The sequence below is a fragment of the Acyrthosiphon pisum genome, chromosome A1 (genome assembly GCF_005508785.2).
Source record: "Acyrthosiphon pisum isolate AL4f chromosome A1, pea_aphid_22Mar2018_4r6ur, whole genome shotgun sequence".
Classification (NCBI taxonomy): Eukaryota; Metazoa; Arthropoda; class Insecta; order Hemiptera; family Aphididae; genus Acyrthosiphon; species Acyrthosiphon pisum.
The window spans coordinates 128170995-128191122 of record NC_042494.1 but is presented as its reverse complement, the minus strand read 5'-3'; the positions used below and the strand labels follow the sequence as shown (position 1 = coordinate 128191122).

The 20128-nt window shown below is 31.2% G+C and overlaps 1 protein-coding gene across 7 annotated transcripts in view; it reads right to left on the bottom strand.

Annotated features, from left to right (window-relative positions):
* LOC100165100 (zinc finger protein rotund) overlaps nt 1–20128 on the bottom strand; it is a 158318-nt gene that overhangs the window by 87490 nt on the left and 50700 nt on the right. For 4 of the 7 annotated variants that reach the window (XM_016808350.2, XM_016808351.2, XM_016808346.2 and 1 more), the window contains exon 2: nt 18265–18777. In XM_016808350.2, coding sequence (XP_016663839.1) covers nt 18265–18777 — 513 coding nt within the window. The remainder of the gene's footprint in view (nt 1–18264; nt 18778–20128) is intronic. The other 3 variants (XM_029488289.1, XM_016808352.2, XM_016808348.2) reach the window with 1 other exon arrangement.

The following is a 20128-nucleotide window of genomic DNA, read 5'->3' as shown; positions in this document are numbered from 1 at the left end:
CAAAAACGACGAACAAACGGACGAGAACAGAACCTCCCCACCCCCACATCAACCCGTTCGTCGAGACGGAACCGCGGTCGGGGTGCATCGACCGCCGCTATCCGAAACTACACAACATTATGCACGAGAGCCGTGTGTAAGAGGGTGAACTTTGAAAAAATAAACGTACGACGTAGAGTGTGCGATGATAACGATATTGTAAGTACAGCCATTATGGTTGAACTTACATTATATTATTATGGTATGTATGCCACAAATCGTTTGATAATAATAATATAGGTAAGTACTTTTGTCATAGTTTTTAGAAATTTCAGTTCATGCGTTTGGACGACGTGTAATAGAAAAAAAATTGTTCGTGGGTACCTACTGCATGTGTGAAAAATGATGCCCTTCTAATAAAATTAAAATTGTATACAATTCGCCTAAAAATTATGTCAATAAAAATCATAAAAAATTGTATACTACAGTTCGCCTTGAATATATTTACCGATTCCTCGAGTCAAAGCCAATGTAATTGTATTTATTACCGACCAATAGCAGGATAATAGAAATGCCTGTGCTGCAGTTTATTGGTTTTATTATTTTATTTTAAACAACGCTTTTACCAGCCATCTATACTCATTTAAGTGCGTTTCCCAATGTCAGCCACCGTTGTTCACCGGAATATATAAATTTAAAATAATAAATATTTCCAAATTAATTCATTCTCAGCATCTGAATATTTTGGTTTGATTTCAACGCACGTCGTATGATTAAATATGACCTTTTTAAAACAAAATAAAAACATAAACAATAGTTGTATATCTACCGCAAATGTATTTCATTTACGTTCATACTATATTATGCACTATGCAGCACGTTATAATATTGTTCAATTAAACCTATCAGATTTACTAAATTAATTAAAAGATTCGCTAACAGCGAGGGAAAACGCACTGTTGAAAAAAATTAAATTATACTGTAATTAATTAGTTATTTTCCCTAAATTTAAAATAATTTCCATAGAGATATTTTTAATGGACTGCAACGTCATATGATAGCTAAGATTCGACTAAAACCGTTCAACTAAGTACCGTGGAACTAAATGGATCTTGTACACTTTGATGAATATAATATTATCTAGTAATTATTTATAGAGTTCGATTTATGTTTAAAAAAGGTTGTGCTCGACATTTTCTGATCAGAAATTCGCAGTAATCATCAAATCATATAAGCCAGTACTTACTGCAGTTTCCTTATTAAGTACCTACAGACGACTTGGTAGAAATAACCGGAATTCTGTATAATATATGATCAATAAATTAAAATATATAAGCGTGCGAACTTATCGGCGTATTATTAATATTTATTAAAGGTATAAGTACCTACTTTTGTCATACACTATATGTCACCTTGAAGATTATACGCACTTCCATGAATGATTTAAAAACAAAATCATATATTCGAAGGGCAAATCGCCCGATTATACCACCCGAAAAACGTAGATACTTAAAATTCGTTTGGATAAATTATGAAAAGATTATAAGAATATTAATTTATAATAATATAATATATTATTGAGTTGTTGTTATTATTTTTTAGTTAATCCATATTGTGAAACGACGATGTCGCGCAATTATGTTTAAAATAAAAACACAGTAAAACTCAACATGAACGTAGTATTAATTTATTACGAGTTATCCAAAGAGAAAATCAATGCACATCTCTCGAATTTCCTACACATTAGCCTACACAGAGGGCCAGATAAGATCTACTATCATCTGAGGTTATATGGTGACGAATTCACAGATTCACTCAATTGATGTCATTTGTTCCGAACTATATGTAACACACTTTATGTTCAAATAGACGTAGTTCGATGACGCATCATTTAAAATAAACAAGTCTCCAAGATTTTTACAAACAGATGGTATTTATTTTCTAACCGGTCCAAATATAGGTACAGATCCTATCAAAATTCATACAATTTAACGAAGACCACTAGGTATATCTGGTATATGTATATAGTTATATATTTTTATGAGCCCACCGTAGATATATACATATTACATGTAAGTACCTATATAATACACAATATATAGATGAACTCTGGAAAACGATGAAAATGTAATTCCATATTTTTGAAAACTGTCGCTGCCGTCGGCGTGCATTTTCCCATACGTGTCTTTAGGATTTCCCAGTGTTTTCCCGCTCCGAGTGGCGGTCCATTGCGGTCCACAGACAATGCATCAGAGCTGGTCTCGGTTGACTTGTTTGTCGGCTTCTTTTATTCTTTTTGTCCATCGATATATTATTTATATTCTATTAACATGGAAATCCTTGACGTCGGAATAGCTGCCGTCTCTCGTGTGATCCGTTTGGTTCCGGTCGTGGCGGAACACAATGGGGCCCCCGAAGAGTGTGTCGTATGTGTATAAAATTTTCGGCTTACTTTGTTCGATTTTCGCCTTTTTACTCCAGTATTTTACACACACACACAAACACACATACATACACGCTTATATATATATATCATATTATATATACGTCATCTTGTTTTTTATTCCCTTCCTCGTCTTCTTCTTTTCGGCTTCGGTCGTCACTCAATGTACCCAGTACAAGGAGACACGTACAATTTACGCCGAAGAACGCGGCAGCTCCGACAAACATATACTTCGGCACGAAAAAAAATCATTCAAAACGTACACTCAACGAGTAACCCTAAATGAAGCAGTTTTCACCCCTAAAATATATTGCTTAAAAAAATAGTTCCTTCCTGATTTGTCAATGCATATAAATAGCCTCCGTATTGTGGTTACAGGTATATAATTAGTCATTTAGACTTTAAGAGTCTATTTATTTTTTTTAAATAAAATTTATAACAACGGTTTTTTTTTTTTTTTTATAATAAACACATTTTAGATGATCAATTCATTTGTAAACCTACTCATAATTTATTATATTTTTGTTTCCTTTCGAGCTTATTAAAAATGAACAGAATGTTCCTTTTAAAGTACATTTCTTAATTCAGGATTTTTTAAGTATAAATAAGAGCATTATCAAGTGTTTAATGGATTTATGATTAAATATTAGCGTGCTCGTCTGTTACATTTATTTATATTTATTATCCATTAATCATTATAAGAACCATTTATACTAACATAATTTTTAGTTTTTGATTCACTCGTTGTAAAATTAAAGAATTTTAACAAAATAAATATAAGGAGATCAAAAATTTAAAACATCATATATGAACATAATATTATTATCGTTATATTATCATTGATAGCAATGCAAAATAAAATAAAATAAATATTTACTTGAACTACACTTATTTAATTAATTTATGTAAATAAAATAAATTTATAAATTTAATTATAACATAAAAGCAAATTAATAATAGTTATTTGGTTTGTTTAGGTTTTTTTTTTAATATACAGGTACCAGCCATTTATTTTAATTAAAATATTTATACATTTTATTAGTTTGTATTTATATTATTAGGTAAATACTACTTCATACTTTATAGACATAAACTGCATATTATACGTATCGGCTTCCTGATGTTAATATTCATAAATTACTCTGGAGTCTGGGTACAGGTATTATCGAATGCGGCGCGTGGTTGACCACCACCCTCATTTCCCGTTTCCAGTACTTACTAAGTATATTAGTTATACTGTATCATAGGGATAAAAAAAAACCTTGTCATTTTATTAAAAAAAAAATACTGTTCAATAAACATATAAATAGGTATAAAAACACTGATGGCGTTAAATATAACTCGTTTAGTGTATGACGAAAAAAAGTTTGATTTTAATCGACTCAATATTTTATATTATAATATAGTTAAACGAACGCAATGTTTGATGTGTATACCATGCGTGGACAAAAGTGGTCGATATCGACTGGTCGGCAGTAAAGGTATACCTATGGGTCAAGAAAATTCGTCGATCGGTTAATATTATTCGTCCTAGTGTACAAATTGCAAGCGTTATATAGTGCGTTACCCTTACAATTCACATAGATCTGCAGCCACGATAAGAATATAACAATATAAGACTCATTTCGAAGAGCGTTGCCAATAATATTATTACTGCCGTTCGGTAGTGCGAAAACAGTGGTGTGCGATGACAGTTATTATTACGTCGTCGGCATTTAAATTCGCGTACGATATTTATAAAAGGATAACATGTCTTGATTTTCACACGGCCGACGCCACCACCACCACCACCACCATCGTCGCCGATCGATCGATCATTCAGCGTTTCCAATCACGTACCTATACCCGTGTCCTTTCTTTCCCTTTTCGTCGTCGTCCTGCCATATAAAATAATATATTATAATATGCAGCATCCGTTTATCCTGCGTGCGTATCTGTGCGCGGAGACGTCCTGCGGCGATTTTTTTTCCTAGTCTTTTTTAGACAACGAAATACTTAAACCGTATATAATATAAATACGTGTGGGTACGCGGGGCACGTCGCGGCCCGGCGGGTAGATTGTACATGCATATTGCTAACCCTCCGTCGTCGTAATCTATGCGACCCATTAGCCGATCAAACGAAAACACAACTCGTCTTTTTGCATACGATCAAAAATGCGCGACGCAGCACACGTATATATAAATACAATAACCTACCAGCTACACGATATTATAATAGTGATGTACACACGCGTAAGGTACCCATATTATGTACACTATACACGAGTAGATGCGGTAATATTGTCCGGACGCAACCCTTTCGCTTTTATTATTTTTATTCCTTCTTTCTCTCTCCCGACAATGGAACTGCTGAGCTGCCGCTGCAGTAAACAACGGCGGATGCGCTCGAGCATACGGGACGCGCCGCCGCCGCCGTCTAAGTCGTAGACCATCGTCTACAATAATAATATACGCACGCACAATAATAATATATTATTATATTATATTATTATTATTATTATTATTATTATACACGAAAACGGCATGCGATAAATTCTGACCGTGTGACAAAAAAAAAAACAAATAAAGTACGAATAACTCGACTATATATACGACCCTACGCCCGCGCAGCCGGTAGCTATGTATAATATATTACTATAATAGTGGTGTGCTTATCTCACCGTACCGCGAACTTCCGACGATATTGTTGTCAATATCAAAGGGACGGTCGTATAGGCGAGTATCAAGTAGAATTTTAGTCGGAGAGGCTCTTACGGATTCGAGGGTTTTAATCACACGCACCTCATATACTCTATATCCATATCTGAAAAGTGCAAAGTTTTAAATAATTTCTTCCCTCTGTACAAAAATACGTAACCTATTAACCTACATACCAATAATATACGCTTATGGGGTTAACGGTGTATGTACACGGTATATCAGCATATTATTGGCTATCGAGCAACAGGATTTATGATATTTCTCTAAAACAACAAAAAATCAAAAGTATGATACATTTTTAATTTTTTTACAATAAATACCATTGATACAAAAGGTAGACCAAAATAGAATCAAATTAAGGTTTTAAGATAGGTAGTAATAAATAATTTTAACAAGCCTGTGAAAACAGTAATTATAAGAAAACGAATACTTGTTATTTTTTTTTTTGGGGGGGGGGGAGGCTAGACATTTATCTTAAGAGGTTCAGCCCCTGTAAGCCGTGCCTCACGATAAATCCCTAAGACGACGACGTATGCGACATCCATATTATAATATTAATATGTTGATACATCAAGTCTCCGAACGATGTTTTTATTCGTTTTTCGGAGAAGGGTATGGGAAACTCGACATAAAATTGTGTGAGCATGGAAATCTTAGGAATACAATTTAATAAATAAAACTACAACTACTACTCGACTCAAATACAATACCAACTACAATAATTTGTGACTATTATATATTATTATCGTATATTTTATCAGAACAGTGTCTGTTTCTATTGCGCATAAACTTCCATTATAGAAAAACATTATTAATGTTCGTATTTTAGGTTTCATAAAAACAACGCCATTAATTTTCCGAGTATTATAGAATGGATTTTAATCTTGACAATTGTCCTATGTGACTATGTATAGTACTTGTAGGACGAAAACAATGTCTCAGCAGTATATTTCTATGTTCGGAACAATGTAATTTATATATTTAATTTGTTTAATAACATTGTTCTTGAGTTAAAACTGTTAATTATATTAACGAATTTATTAGTGATACCATAATCCTTAGTAAAATTTATCTTTTGGCTTAAAATGGTTTGATAAAAGACAATATTCTTATCAAATTTAATTGAAACTGAAATCAATAAGGGTTGGTCATTATAATTCCAATATGATGTGTTTGGGTTTTTTAAAGTTTATATTACTTTAAGGGATGAATAACTTATGTAAAATAATTGCTTTCTCAATAAATATGTTTAAAAGAGTGATAATTTTTTTTTTAAGCTAATTTGTACAAATAAAAAACCTCCAAATATTAAGAAATTATAAAAAAAATATGTTGACAGTAGTTCATTGTTAGCTAATAACCACTAGTTCAAGATAAAAAATTTAAAATAAAAAAAATTATCGTTATGCTTTTGGTAATATAATATAGAATATAACATGTCTGTTACCTAACATATGCTAATATACTTTTATGTAGGAACAAGGAAATCATTTTTAATTTCAGATAATGTCAACTAGAATTGCTGGTCCAGAAACATAGTATTATTTTTTATAATGAGTTAATAATTAATTTAAAACATGTAACAAACTATTGAAAGGAATAAATGAAAAAAATCAATTTATTTTCTACGTGACATAGGTACATTTTTAATATCATAATTATAATTGCAATACTTGTATATTTACACATACCTTGATACCTATAATTTTGATTAGAAAGGAAAAATACTAAAACTCATCTAGTAATATTATAATATAATTAATGTTCAACTATTATTATATACTATACGACATAAATTATTTTAATTACGCTTTTAGGTACCAATAGTATATACTATACTAAAAAAACTAAAAAGATTTTCAAAAAATGTATAATCACATAATGTAATACATTAAATATTATTCAATTTTTAAAATATTGATACGGAATAAGTAAACTGTGAACATGTGTTTTTGAAATGTGTGTAGAGCAATATTATTATGTTTGAATAATAATAATAATATATTTAAATGTAATCATATAGGAGAGACATAATAAAAAGGGCAATCGTTTAAACTTAGGTAGTACAAATGTATAATATTATAAGGTCTTTAAATTTTAATCATGTTCTAATAAAGATCGATATTATTATTAATCAATAGGTACCTATTTTGTTATAAATCGGGTCAAGTACAAGCATTGATAGGTACCTGAAATCACCAGTTGGTTATGAAAGTAAGGACATCAGATGATTGTTCCAAAATAATTGTATTATGTCAAGATGCGTATCGTTAAGTATACATTTTGCATTGACTCGTGATAATGTTTTATGTATAATGAAGAGGAGTTTATCATACAATTATATCAATATTAATGACTATTATAATAGTAAATTTTTTTCCTATTACAACTTTGTCTTATCAAAGTATTTATTTAATGAGTTGTTTTAAATCTGACAAATATAGGTATGACAAATGAGAAATTAGACACAATATACAATATTTATTTCAAAAAAACATTCATTCCAAATATTACCTTACTAGAGATTACTTTTACAAATTGTTTGATCAGATGGTAATCATAAAAATATTGAAACAATAATAAACTTTATGAATTAATACTATAATATATTAAATAATAGACAATTTAGATCGGTACCACTAAAGTAACAATGCACATAGGTAACGATGAAAGTTAAAAAATATATTACAAAAAAAAAATTCATAAAACCGTTCATTCGAGAGATCAAAGTTTAGTTATTATATAATATAGCATATTAAAGTAAATTGTGATATTATATATAGGTATTGTATTCGTGTGATAAAACTGCCACTCCATTATGTTAATTTGTTGAGTTAACTTTTAAATAACAAGTATAATAATATAATAGGTAATATTGTTCAATAATAATTATTATAAAAGTATAACGCGTTTATAAACTATTTGAAAATAACTAGAAGTTTAATACGACAGAATAACTATTTAAATTATTATTTGAAACTAGCGAAATTTGACGAAAAGTATTATTGACTTATAGGTAGGTTAGTACGTAGCATAAAAAATTATAAATATAAACTATTTATTTTTTTAATAATCGTCGAACGTAATTATTTTAAATAAATAAGTGTAACAAAAGAAATAATCGTATTTTAAAACAGTTGTAGGGAGTACATATAACAATATATAATATATATACTTAGGAATCGAACATAGTTATAATACTTTTTTAACTTATACTTTTACTTTCAAACTGTCTGTATAGTTTTCGAGTAAGTAAAAAAAAAAACGTTGAAAAAATTGAAGCCAGCCAGATTGATTACTATCAGACAAAGCTCGGCTATTATTGGGTTAACAAAGTATTGTCGCAATAATTATTTGAATGTATTAATATATAATATATAATATTATAGATGTGTCAAATTATAAATATGACATAAAAATTACTAAGATATTGAATAAGAAATGAAAATATGAGATCGAAGTAGAGAACGCAAAAAGATTGTAACTTGTAGGTACTTACGCTCGATTGTTTGAATTTTTTTTTTTGTTTTAGACTCGAGTGAAACGAAATTTATGATTTTTTTTCGTCTTTGAATGACTTTTATTAAAATATGAAAATGTTTAGATACGAATGAAACATTTAATACAACATTGATTATAAATAGTTTGATACCAAATAGATAACTTATAGTAGGTAGTAGTAATACATAATATAATAAACGTGAATACACAATAATACCTACGCATGATTATTATGATAAAATTATTATTTTCCATACTTGGTGCTTGTGCTTCAAAATAAAAATATAATATGAAATCATGAAAATAATATTATATTTCAAAATTATTATATTGTAATATTTAGTTTTACGATTTATTTTTTATGAACATTTTTTGAGAATATACATCTTGATAATGATTGAACTATTTTTGTTTTATTATTCATCATATTTTATTCATAACATGGTGGTTGATTTTTTTAAATTACTTGATATTTTATTATGAAAATACAAAATAAAGGTAATTACTAAGTCTATTTAGTACATTAAATTATTTATGGTTGTGTTAAAAAATATTACAGATCACGGTTTCACAAAAAAAATCATCATAATAAGAAAATAATCTTCTTTGCAACAAAATATATTGTTTAATGTTTACAGAAATAAATTATTATAATACATCTAAGTATCTTATTTCATTTGTATACGTCATGAATAATATTATTATGAATTGTATCTAACGATTTTTCACAGATTGATACCGCGCGGCAGTATAGGTAGTAAAGAATCAAAAGGGTCCAATATACCTACAACTACACACACCGTGTGTAAAAATAAAAGGAACGCCAGTGAGGACTCGGATGTTTGCTATACTCGAGTTTGTTAATTTTACATTGTTCTTGCTGCAGAAATTACAATAATATATGCCCCGCGGGGAAGCACTTTTGGTCATTGACGAATCCTTTTGCTCTCGCGCTCTTCGCATCCTCATCGCTCCCATCCCCGCATAATAATATATCTTTACTGACTAGAATCAAAAGAAATTAAATCATCCCGCGCCATTGTCATACGACCCGGAATTAATAATCCGGCCCGTTGTTTTCTTAGGCTATTTTTATGCAAAACGATCCGCTCGGCGCATTACACTCGTCGCCGTCTCTATCGCCACTCTCTAATATAGCCCAAACATACACATTGTGGGAACCCGAGAGTGTAGTCTCTCTTTTGACAATATTAATAGCACTCAATATTTACCATCAATATTTGCATGCCGAGTACAAGCCGCGGCGGCCGGTACTTAAATATATGCACGGGCTTTGTGTTTATACGAAATTTTCGCACCCTGCGGTTATGTTTTGATATTCTAATCAATCGATTAACAGGCACACCGCGCGCTCGGAGGGGTTGAGCGCCCTAGAAACCCTTTCATACGTATTATTTTCGATATCTTTTTTTATTTATTGTATTGTAACCGAACACCGCTAATGTGACGGATATCGATGACAACATTTGTCAAGTAACGAAAATACGCCGAGATCATAATTATGTACGATTATGATAATAATAAAATTATATAATATAATAACGACAAGAAAAATACGGTTACCACAAAGCCTAAAAAAATTAAAAATATCTAAGTATACTGCCACAATAGTTCTAGTCGTCCGTAGGGATAAATACAACTTTAGGGTTGTTTCGACGATTTTATATTCTTCTGCGCGAATAGATTTTATAAGTCTATCCGATTATTTATATTATTAATTACTAAACTGTTAAACAATAAATATTCTTCAAAAGGAGGATTCAATTTATGTTACTTTATATAACCAATACCTTTTACTCGAGTAACCCAACTCTTTTTGTTTAAGTTATTTTTGCAGATAATAATTGTTCAAAGTTATTTATAAAATTCAATGTTTTTTTTTTTATTAAGATATTAAAGTCTAGAAGTTCTTATGTAATATATATAACATTTTTATTGTAAATAATTTCATTGATAATATTCAGGGTCTCATCAAAAAAAAATGTAAGTAAAAATATAGATAATTATACCAAACATTATTATCGAGGTATTTGAAAATGTATTAGTTTAGAAAACATACTTTTTACTGTGAAAATATTTTTTATCTCAGTTAAAAAATAATAATAAAAGCACTTGTATAATTTAATTAGCTAATATAATAAAAAAAAGTTTTTTTCAATCTTATTTGTTTGTAGGGTAAATCATCCTATACAAAATAATGTGTTGATATCACTTGTGATTTTTTTTTTTTTATCGTTCCCAGTAACAGACCTATCAAAACTCTGCTCACCACATACAGCAACAACGGCGTCCGACAATCGGAAACGTGTTATTTTTTTCAAAGCGAAAAAAAATTGTTGCACATGTTATACAATAAGCTTTTTTTTCACTTTAAGGAATTTTTTTTTGTTTCGTATGTATTTTTCTCATACGTATACATAAAAAACACATAGAAATATGTATGCACATTAGACACCCAAAGAGACCCTTTTCAAACCCGACCGAAATATCTCGACGACACAGCTAGTCCGTGTCTGTCCGTCGACAAGTTCGCAGCGGGCACGGCGAAGCCGGAAAGGACCGAGTAAAAAAATGTTGGCTCCTAAAAAGGGATCATACCCACTTTGTTCCATTCAACGTCGGTTGTGCGCACATTGTTTCTTCGGGTCAAAAATTGCGTATCGGAAACCATAAACCACTCTACAGGACGGCATTTAACGAGGTAATACACATTACGTATATATATTGGGGTGGTCTTTTGGGTCTTATATTGGAAGAAAAGAATGGCGAATTGAATGCAGAAAAAAAAATACAAAAATCGCCTCTGTAATCATGTTGTAAACGCCGTCGTCACGGGGTGTACACAGGACCTGTGTATAAAAATATTTACTGAATACACGTATATCGATATTGGCCAACAAATTGATCGAGGGTTCACAACTCGCTATACAATTGGTTCATTCATGATTTCGATTAAATAATGTTCAATGGGCTCGTGGTTAGTGCGAATTGAACATCACAAATAAATAAATAATAATAATAATAATAATAATAAAAACAAATTGTATGGTTCTCGTGTACGGAACGACTACTGAAATACGAAATTGACCCATAAGTGTGAGGTCTTCTTTTGTATAGTTACAAATACTTAAAATATCGAGAAAAAAAATACTATAAAATATTTATTTTGTACGTGTTGAATACTTGCGATGTAGTAGAAGTGAAAAGAATAGATTTTATAAGGTAAAAAAAAATATTGTAAGAACTATAATGTAAGAAAAAAATAAATTCGTCATTTAAAATGTATTCAATGGATAAAATATAAAAAAATATTACCACCTATTATAGTCAAAATACAATGATGTAGGTACATTCAAAATAGCAATCAATTGAAAATATGACGTAGTATTTTATTTATTTTATTTCATCAATCATTATATAAATAATTCATCCATACAAATAATGATTCACATAGTTGATCACGGGTAATTATTATACCAAATATTGCAATAAAAATTGTAATACACAGCACTGTAAAATGACAAAATTGCTGACTGTGGATCAGGTTGAAATTTAAATAGGATCAGATTTCAAAACACACGAGCTCACCGGTACAATAATAATTTAAGGAAACTGATAATTTTGCTAAGTAGTCAAATGTAAGTTTTTTTATTCGTTCCAAGTTACGCTAGATTGACAGTTTTTGTAAAAATGCATAATTTACCGATTAAGTATTCCGAGAAAATAAATGTAAAAGAACAAAATCCAAATGGAACTCAATATTATAGTAAAATATTAGCAGAAAAAAACATTCATAAATTATAATTACAATACATTGTAATTTATTATAGTTTGAATCATATTATATATTCTTTGGAAGAACTCGTAATATTGGAAAAACTTTACAACTAACAGTGGTGTATAGGTTGTATGTATAACATTTTAGTTATAATTATTTGAAAAAAAAATGTAAGATTGATTAGGCTGTGTTTTTTAATTCGAAATCGACATTACAATACATCGCGGTGAACCGAATTAAAAATGAATTTAGATACGGTAAAAATCCGTTTTTTTTTTAAACACGCTCAAGTTCAGCTGTTCAAAGTCAACACGTGTGTAATGGTATACCTATACACACGGCGATGTACGATGACGGGGTTGAAACGAAATCAAAAACAAAAAAACCGAAATAAAAAATCAGTTACGTCTAACGGTCTTGGTAATTTTTTTCGTCCAGAAAAAAACGAGTTGAAAAAATGCCCCGAAATTTATGCGTCGGATTCATCCTAAGACAAAAAAACTGTGTTGTGTAATACCCATCCCCCCCTAGGAAGGGTCTGCGGAGCTCGGAAAAAATTTAAAAAAAAAGAGCCACAAGGTGTGTACAAATATTATAATAGAAAGTAAAGACAAAAAAAATAAAATATGTATATACCTATGCGTGTATGGTATAAATAAAAAAATACTCCCATGGCCCATATGACCATTAGTAAAAAAAACATACACACAAGCAAAGGCATCCTTTTGTTTAGGCGACGGGGGCCGAGTACGGAGTAATTTGCATAGTTAACCCTCTCGAGTCGCGGGCTCGGCGTGTTCCCATCGTTCGGCACTTGTGTGCGGCGGCATTTGCATAAGCCTCCGGGCGCGGCCAACCGGTTGCGATTGTTTTTTAGACATTATTCAAATGCCCGGTGTGTGTGTGTGTATTATATAATATATTTATTATTATTATTATTTTTTTGCACCCGGTAATACGCGGGCACACGCATTATACATACGTACCCACCTATATACATAATACACCAGCGTACGTGACTGTATAGCATATGGGTATATGCGCAGCGAGTGGACCGAAAAAATCCCATTTTTTACGACCTGTGCGAGTACACATCTATCTGGCGAAAAAAAATCCTCAGAGGAGGGTGCGGTACCACACGCGCATTACGATGATGACGACGACGACGATGATGATTATTGTTCTATGCGCGTTGTGCATATTACGTACTGTATATTATTATTATTACGTGTATTGTATATAATGTGCGCGGTGCGGGGTGAAATAAAGGCACCCGGGGTGGGGGGGGGGGTTAAGACGGAATGGGAAATAATCATAATAAAAAAAAAAGTTTAAAAAAAAGCCACCTTACCCCCCCGGCATCGGGCACATCATCTACATGTACCTACCTACCTACCTACCTACGTATACCTATAGTCACATCTCTTGCATATTAAATACGCGTTTCTCTTTCACGGCCGCGCATCTCCACGGGGGTTTGTAATTATTACGTGCGCACGACACAAGCGGGGATGAGCCGGATAGTTTTTTTTTACTTCTATATTTATTTATATTTATTTTTTGTCTTTATTCATCGCAAGTCCGTTATACTAAAATCTCACGGACTCGAATTATCATCAAGACGATGTACCGCCGCTGCACACCAATACCATCGCGACGGTGCCCGGGGGCCGTTTTTTTTTGCCGTTTTTGTCTTAACGGCTTCTGCTGTGCGGCTCCTCGTACATCACATATATCTATATATGTACTTTATTAGTACCTACTTGCCTACTGGCTTTGCGCATTATATATTATTATGCACTCACATAATGACACGAGTGTTGTATACGCGACCAACGACGTTGCCGCGGATTAAAATATTATTATTATTATCGTGATAAACATATTATTATATCATACACACGGACGTGGAACCAAGTGGAATTCTTCTTCTTCTTTATCATTATTATTATTATTATTTATGCACTAACGTTTTTTTTTTTTTCAAAACTTTTTTCGTCCGTTATCCGGAAGTCGGTTAAACGAAAGGGTATATATATGCCAGGGACGATTTTTTTTGCATTTCGATCACGAACAACGGATTTAGTAAAAAACAACAACAGAAGACGAGAACACAATATAGTTGTATATAGGTACCTGCACTCCGCACTTAATACCTATACTGTATATAATATAATCATTTTTTATTCAATCGATTCAAAATTATATTTGAAATTCTTAAATAGGTTGCAACTATTAGTGCATTTTATTTCATTATATTATTTCACTTATAAAGAATAAAACTTGTTTGTCCAGTATTTCCAAAGGTGGAATGAATTTAAACCGTACAATAAGTATTTCAAAAACGAATAGAAAAAACTCTAAATTGGTCACGAAAGTAGCCGTACCACGATTGTAAAATCAGAGAAAAATTTTACAACCAATAACAATCTATACCACATGAATATTTTTTAAAACGACATGTTTGGATTGATTAATTATTAGAAGCTAAAAATAAATATATTTATTACAAAATATATTTAAATTAATCTAGAGTGTCTATATACATTCTAAGAATAATAATAATCTTAAAATCGATACAGTACTGTCGCTGCTAAAAGTTGTTTAATAACAAAATAACTAAAATAATATATGAAAATAACTCTTAATTATTTAGGTACCTATCAAATTATACGCTGGCAAAAAAAAAAATATATATATATTATGACACCATATTGTATGCATTATAATTTTTAAAAATTATTCATTAATTAAATTAACTACCAAAAAGAAACAACTGGTTTAGAAGGTAACTGAATATCGAATATTAACTAACAATCTGACTGGTTTAAACACTTTTTAATTTAGTGTAATTTATATTACCTATTTTAATAAAATTCGTTATTAAAAAAAAAATCTAAATTGTATGAAACCAGTAATTTGAGTTATATTCTAAATGTCTTTTAGTAACCATGAAAATAGGAGCTCAGATTATCGTCCTCAGATCCATATTTATTACAAACGACGTCTTAATTCTTAATTGTTCAAACAAGCAAAATAATACTTAAGACTCTTCTCATTTTAGTGTTAATATTATATTGATATGCAAAATTACTTTATTCATGTATAAATATATCTTTATATATTACTACTTCCTTGTAATATTATTATTTATGTATTATGTATATTATAATGGTTGATGGCTATTTTTTCTCATATGTAAACTTTATCCAAACAGTAATCAAAAATATATTTAAATTTAAACAATCAACAAATTAAAAACCAATACAAATGATTAATAGATTAATCGATTTTTGTATCGGCGCATTCGTCTTGGTTTGCTAACCCTCCTTCCGCGTAAGATGATAATAGTGCTTAAAATTTTATTGCAAAAATTATCGCAATCGACGCAGGCTTCGTGATATATATTTTAGTTTCCAATTAGATGATCATTTTTGCTATTTTTTCCAGGTTGAAGCAATTTTCTTAAAAACATATTATACATTTTTCAGTTATTACGTAACGAAATATTATTGTGGTCGAATTTCATTTGGCCCAATAAACCCGTACTGCTAATAAACCAAAAATTGTAATGCTAATAAAGTTCTTGCATATTATTATAGAAGTTATAGAGAACTGCTAAAGAATTTAAAAATAATTTGAATCCATTAACTTCGTAAATATATTTTGTTCATTATGAATATTTACTTAATTTTTAATCGAAGTGGGCCACGTGTATTATAGTATTATAGCTATTACATATTATTTGATTATAATTTTGCAATGTATTCTGCAGATTTATAATAGTCAGATAGTCAACACTTTATATTAAAGATATTGTATAATATTAAAAACAGAAAATTGGAATTTATTTTTATCAAGAACTTATACACAACTTATACAATTCTATAGTTAAGCTTCAGCGAGCTTTAATTTTAATGGCAAATTTATTTTAATATACTACACTAAATGGTTATTATGCAAAAAATGTATAAGCGTCTTTTCTGTCGTTGAAATACCATCACAAACACTATATACTTATCATCGTTTAACTTCTAGAACAAAGTTTAAGTCCTTGTTATAATTTATAGTATATATAGGCTGTATGTACTTTAAACGTATTTATTATAATTTTCTGACATAACTTCAAAGAATCGGTGCAAACAAAATGTATGCAACGAAATATAACATCATAGTGGATAACGCATTATACAAGCACTCTGTTGTATTTAAAATCGATTTTTATGACTATAGTATAAAATATCAAAATTGATTTTGAATTAGGTACTAAATAAAATAATAAAAATAATAATAATATATTGATTTCGTTCTTACAGTGGTTTATAATTTATTATCACATAATATAACGATAATAATTCGTTTTACTATACAGATGTTTTAAATCAGTCGACAATCATAATATTACAATATAGGTATATAAAGGCTGGTGCACAAAAAAAAAAAATAAAAAATAAATACCGATTCGATTAATTTCAGTCAAAAATTAGTTATGTATGATTATATTTCTGTTCACGGTTTAATAATCTTTGGGAACAAAAAATAATAATAATAAATAACGCGATACGAATACGATACGATAATGCGTATATACGAATCGTATAAACAACGCAATAGTTACCGACTCACCATATTTTAATACAATGAGTCGCCACTATTACGACGGTGTGTATATTTTATAATATCACAATAATATTATATTATAGTTTTTGATTCGTGTTATTATATTGGCGTCAGTGGTTTCTTAATTTTGGAAAGATAGTCGCGGCGGTAATACGGTTCTCACGATTCTTGGGGCTACCGCACGAATAAATCGGTTAGTTATTTATATATATATAGGTATAGCTCTGTGTCAGATGGACTTGGGATTATATTTTCGTGTGGGCTTGTGGGTCAGATGATACACGATTTTCAAACGTCATAAAACCCCTGCGGGGAAGGGAGTTGATTATGCGTAAGTTTCCGATTTTAACTTACCAATATGTTTTTTTTTTTCAGTCAACGAATTATCGGTCAAAAGATTATTGACAAATGTAATATTATTATTATCAATATCAACAAATTAACGATTATCATTATCATATTATATTGAAAGCTGATTATGGGTGAGCTGACTATTACACGCGTTGGGGGTAATATGCACGATGGGCGCTTACCCTCAAGTCCCACGCCGATCCACGTGAGATTGTTATAAAACGAATCGCGTGTGGTTGACTTGAACAATACTAATAGCCAATAGTTAACATATAAGTCGACTTAAGTAGTTAAGTGTAATTCGCATAATAAACACACCGATGACGATTTATATGGTATAAATATTACATTACGCGGTTAGTCCAGTATTTACGATACAGTATCGTAAATCTAGTAGGATTTTTGAGTTTTGTAAGTTAATCTTAATAGTTGACGAACAATTTATATTGTATATTTAACTGTGAAAGTTTAAACTTGACACGGAAAAATATATCGCTAGTAATAAAAATGTAATATATTTTTTTCTTCAAATTACTCCGGTACTAAGTGGTGATCGTGCAACTTTAACATTTATAAAATTAAATAATCTGTTAAACATTCATAGCCTCTTCACCCCATCGAATTCTACTTCGTATACTGTAACCCGATCCAGCATAACAATACCGTTAAGTAAATATTAAACTTATTAGAAAACGAACTAGGTATATATACAACCCCAGTTGGGTTAAAAAGTTTTAAAAAATTGACTTTTTTACTATAGTTAATGCCAACCATTTCTGTATACAAGTAGGTAGATCCTTTTACTACGCAACTAATAATAATGTATATAATATTATAATTTATTATCATGCTTAAATGTTGTTACTCACCACGTCGACGGCCGGCGTGTTCCACATATAGTGCATGGCGTTGGCCGGATCGGCCGGGTGATGATGGTGATGCGGGTGATGGTGGTGGTGATGTGTGGCCGCGGCGTTGTTCATGTGCTCGGCCATCATGGACATCCAGTGCACCAGTCCGGTGCCGCCCGCCCCGGTGGCCGCGCCACCTTGCTGCTGTAGGTGTTGCGGGTGGACGACCGACCCGGCACCGCCGACGCCACACTTGTTGCCGTTCAGGTGGCTGCTGCTGTTGTTGTTGTTGTTGTTGTTGTTGTTGCTGCTATTGTTATTGTTATTGTTCAGGCTACCGGCGCCGGGGCCCAAGGTCTGACCAACGGCCGCGGCAAGGTTATTCTGCTGCTGTTGTTGCTGCTGCTGCTGCTGCTGTTGCTGTTGTTGGTGTTGCTGCTGTTGCTGCTGCTGTTGCTGTTGCTGCTGCTGCTGTTGTTGCTGCTGCTGCTGTGCCTGTTGCTCCGGCGACGGCCACAGGAAAGCCGCCTTCTGTCGGAAACAAAACAGAAAACGAAAAAAACCCATCAAGAACACGTAATATTATAATAATATAGCAGCAACAATAATAATATTGCTTATATAATGGGGACCGTTGTCAGAGATCGTACGGATACTTTGTAGGAACTATTATAAACCACGAAATCGCGACGGAGTGAATAAAGCTCAAAGCCAATAAAATATTTTCCACCCGTTGGCGGAAAATTCATTTCCGAAACACGTGCGAATTCTTTACATATTATTATTATTATTATTATTTTCTCCCTCGTGCGTGTGTGTGTGTGTGTGTGTGTGTGTGCTTGTAAGCAAGTGCGCAGGTAGGTCCTTTAAATCGCATACAAACGCCTCGCTATTAAATTTCTAATATCGCAAGGTTATATTTTTCCTGCGATATCCTTTGTCGCCGTACACGCCGAGAAAAAATTTACAAAAAAAAAATATTTATGCAATAACGCAGACGAGTTATGTTTGCTCCGGCGCGCATACAATTCCTCCCTATTTTACTGTATAAATCGCGCGTTACAACGTTAACGTTTTTCATTTTCGATATGTAGGTATCTAGGAACGTATAATATTATTTCAAATTAAAAACGTCGCCCATTTCTTACATCTACGATCCACCATAATGCCATGCTGTAACGGATTTAATAGATGTGCGAAACGCTCTAGTACTCGGCCTATTCATTTTTCGTTCATAATTTATTCCTACATCAACAATTTATAATAAATAATAACTACTAATCGCCAATGTACATGGTTTATCTAGCGATCAGGCGACATCCACGGATAGCCGCGAGTAAACTATATACATATAGGTAGTTACTAGTTATATTGTTGTCAATTGTTAATAGGGTGTCGCCCGATTGCGGCCCAAAGTGACGTTTTTTTTCCTATGTCGCATATTATACCCACGACTGCGTCCCGTAGGACGGGTAGGGAATTTGAAGAACCCCAGTAAATACATAATTTTTATAAACCAAAATCATAGAGTATGACTAATACAATTTTTTTTATCAAAGTAAAAAATATTTTTTTTTGCATGGGTACATCATTACCATTTACCAATCATGTTATACCTATGTATAGTAAAATCAACAATTCCAAAAAATTAATTTATGTAATAGTATATATTTTCATAAAATTCTAATCGTAGTATGTCTAATTTCAATTAATATTAAAAATTAATTTAAAAAAAAAAATATAAATATCTTATAGTATATAGTTACGCCCTCGGCCGACTAATTATATTACCAATTAAATTAAAGTATATTATATTCAATGACTGCGTAACCTGAGTAAATAGTGAAGTCCTAAATGTGTAGCTTTATTAATTATGAATATT